The sequence below is a fragment of the Fusarium venenatum genome (assembly GCF_020744135.1).
Source record: "Fusarium venenatum strain MPI-CAGE-CH-0201 chromosome Unknown EDB82scaffold_4, whole genome shotgun sequence".
In the NCBI taxonomy this organism is placed as follows: domain Eukaryota; kingdom Fungi; phylum Ascomycota; class Sordariomycetes; order Hypocreales; family Nectriaceae; genus Fusarium; species Fusarium venenatum.
Window position 1 is genome coordinate 4,748,567 of NW_027072132.1, and position 3,242 is coordinate 4,751,808.

The 3,242-nt window shown below is 51.6% G+C and overlaps 1 protein-coding gene across 1 annotated transcript; it reads right to left on the bottom strand.

Annotated features, from left to right (window-relative positions):
• EDB82DRAFT_480724 (fungal-specific transcription factor domain-containing protein) lies at positions 1–2,606 on the bottom strand (the record flags this gene model as incomplete). The annotated part of the gene is made up of 2 exons (XM_025738654.1): positions 1–1,658; positions 1,706–2,606. 2 exons carry the CDS (start codon positions 2,604–2,606, stop codon positions 1–3), a joined length of 2,559 nt encoding a protein of 852 aa, XP_025593393.1.
• Positions 2,607–3,242: the final 636 nt, after the last annotated feature.

Here is a 3,242-nt window from a genome sequence, read left to right on the forward strand (position 1 = left end):
TCAAAACATGATCCACTCCACCTCAACTCCCGGTCCTCCAATGCACTTTGTCCAGTTGAAAGGCCCGCGTTGATCTCCGGTCCTAGCCCCTAGTACTGACGGCTCGTCTCCCGACCAATCTTGAACCCACAGCTTCTCCAGTACCTCGAGAGCCGCTAGGTTGTTCATGTAACCAGAACGGAACATGATATCTCGACACTTGGACCGCACCATGTTCTGTTGTAATTCGTTGACACACTCACAGCCCGCCACGAAAAGGGGCCAGAGCAGAAACTTCTCGGCGCTACTGCCAGTATCCAGGCTCGTTGCGTAATAGACGACCTGGCTGACAAGGCTCTGGATGCTCTGGTGCCCTGAAGGCAACGATGGGCTCACAAGTCGCTCCGTGTACAGAAGCGCAGCGTAGCGGAATGCTTCGGAAAGTGACTCAAGATCTCGTAGCTGACTCTGCGAACAAGGCTCAGGCAGTGACGCACTGACGCGAGCTGCATCAAAGTTCCAGTTCTGAAGAGCCAGACGTGCTTCCTTCCACTCATGCCAGAATAGCGAGCGATTTTCCTCATACGATATGGCTTGTGTGCTTGTGGGTGTAGCTAGATCGTCATTGAGTATCGTACTAAGTCGACTGTTGTTGAGAATACTTGATTCCCCCATCTGTCCCTGTTCGCCTGTCACGTTGAATCGTGTAAGTGACTCTCGGCGAGCATGACCTAGTGGAGAAATAAACGACGAAGGAGATAGCTCCGGTAGCTCCTGAGCTCTAGACGGGACCGATGTATTTTGTACAGGGCGATTCTGTGACAGCTGGTTCAGGCGCCCCAGCTTACTGATGGTCTTGAATAGCTCGCGGTCACATCCTACCAGGTTTTCTGTTCCGACAGGTAAAAGTTGAATGTCTGGTATCCCATTGAACCCAGAATATACTTGAGCTTCGCGTTCGTTGATGGTCGCAGAGATGGCGTCAAAGTATGTGAATATCGCTTCCATCCAAGCAGAGTTGCTAGAGGCTGTGAGATACTGAGCTCGAAGAGCCAAGATCTTGCTAACTCCAGCAAACTGGGTATGGAACTTGGCGATGCCGGACTCGACCATACGGTAATGGCATAGAAGGAGGATCGTGGCGAGGACTGAATCGTGGATTGCCCTGGTACGGTCGTTGAGCTGCTCGTTTAATAGGTGCACAGCCAAGTTACGGTGTTGGTATTCCTCGGCGAGGGACAGGTCGTCGGGCTGAGTGTCTGCCATGGCTTCGGCGGCATGTTTGTCAGCCATCAACTTCTCAGAAATTTCTCGAGTATCACGTCCGAGACTCAATTTCCTCTTCATGCGGAGATTGCAAGATGCAAGAGCACAAATAGCATGGCTCAGACTCTGGCTGTTTACAGCTAGTCGCAGAATATGGTCTCGAAAAGGGTTGTGTGGCCCGTCGATAAAGACCATTGAGGGACACATGATGTTCTCATAGTAATCCATGAAAAAGGGCATCTTGGAGATGAGGTCCTGGCTCACATGAACAGATTGATTTTCGGAAGCGGTGGGCCATCCCGAGGGAGCAAAGTCCGAATGGTGAGATTTAACGTCTTCCTCCTGCATCGACGGGGACCAGGAGATGGGCATAGAACCGTAGCTGGCGCTATATGTATCGACTTCAGGCACGCCTGCGCACGTTAGAACCAAGGGATTCATTGGTTCCATCTGAGCTTACCGAATGAATCACAATCGCGAACAATCCTGTTACCCAGATGCGAATCAAAGGTGTCGGTATGGGAGTGGAGACTTGAGCTCATCTCTGAGGGAGCGTGGGCAAGACTCGGACACGATGTTGGAGCGAAGGTCCTTGCATGCTCGACGTAAAGCGAGGAAGGAGGGCTCTGAGGACCCGGGGAGCTCGTGCTTGTTGTGTAGCTGTCGTACATGTAAGATGGGCTGTGAACGTAGGAAACGTCATCTCTGGTATAAGATTGGCTCATGGGTGATACGTAGCCCACGTCCGGGGTGAGAGGGTCAATGGATGAAGAAAGGTTTTCGGTGACGAGAGGCATAGGAAACCGATGCATGTTGTGATTTGTCTCTTGTGCGGGAGAGTAGTTGATGTTGCCCCAGTTTCCTTGGTGGTGGATAGGGGCTGCATGCTCAGACTGTGAGATAGAGAGGTAGTCGTATCCTGCCATGGTGAAAGGCGTCGTAGGAGCGGAAGCGACTTGAGTCACGGCAGGAATATCAATGGGACCCTGGCGCATTCTTCTCGTCTCGTCCTCTGTTCCATGTGTGACAATGGAAGAGCTGGATCTTGAGGAAGCAGTTGAGTGTTTTCTGGGCTCACGGGTAACAGGAGGAGCTTTTGCAATGGGCAAGGACAGGCCTCGGAGCTTGCCTCGACTGGCCACGCCAACTCCCCAAGTAAGCTGTGTCTTATAACCGGAGCATTCACTGCCGACCTCGAGACATTGGGAGCAATATGGCCGTCTACGGTCACACTTGATGTTCTTCTTGGAACAAGAGAAACAATCATCAGAGGCGCCACCGGCAGGGGCACGTCTTCTGCGCTTTCGCACTGCAGAGGGATCTTTGACTGTAACAGTCGGCTGTGCCATAGCGGCTGTCATTTTTGTATAAGTTGAGGAGGTGAGGTGAATATGAGGCAGGGAGTATGTGTTGTCGACTTTAGATTGAAGGATGTAGTCAAAGTGTAAAAGCAAAAGGTCGAGATGAGGTTGATGATGTAGTTGGAGGGAAGTAAAGAGTTTGAATAAGGTAACTCAGAAGAGTAAAGTCGATGGGAAGTCTTTAGAAATGGCGGGAGCACGATGTTAAAGTATACAAGAATGTCAGGAACGATGTATAGATATGAAAGTGGCGCTCTAGGATGGTATAAGGCAAGATGAAGGCCAAACTGAAGAGGCGAGGGGTGTCCGGAGCCTGGGGAGGGTATCGCCCAGTACTTGAGAGTGCTGGCAACAAGACCCTGAAGTTGTAGCAGGGATCATGATGGGGAGCGCGACCTTTGCTGGGTGTGGGCTGTTGAAGGGGTGTGCAAATAGTAGTGAACATGACAGGGAGTAGCGTGGGCAGCATGGATGTACCTACAGTAGATAGGCACATTCAAGATCGAGTAGAGCGGGAGAGACGTCTGATGAGAGACGGGAGTGGAGAGAGGGGACGGGGGATGGGATGGGGACGATGGGGGCACCGTTAACATTGGCGTTGGCATCATCATCCCGATCCCAAGTCTAAGTAAGCGT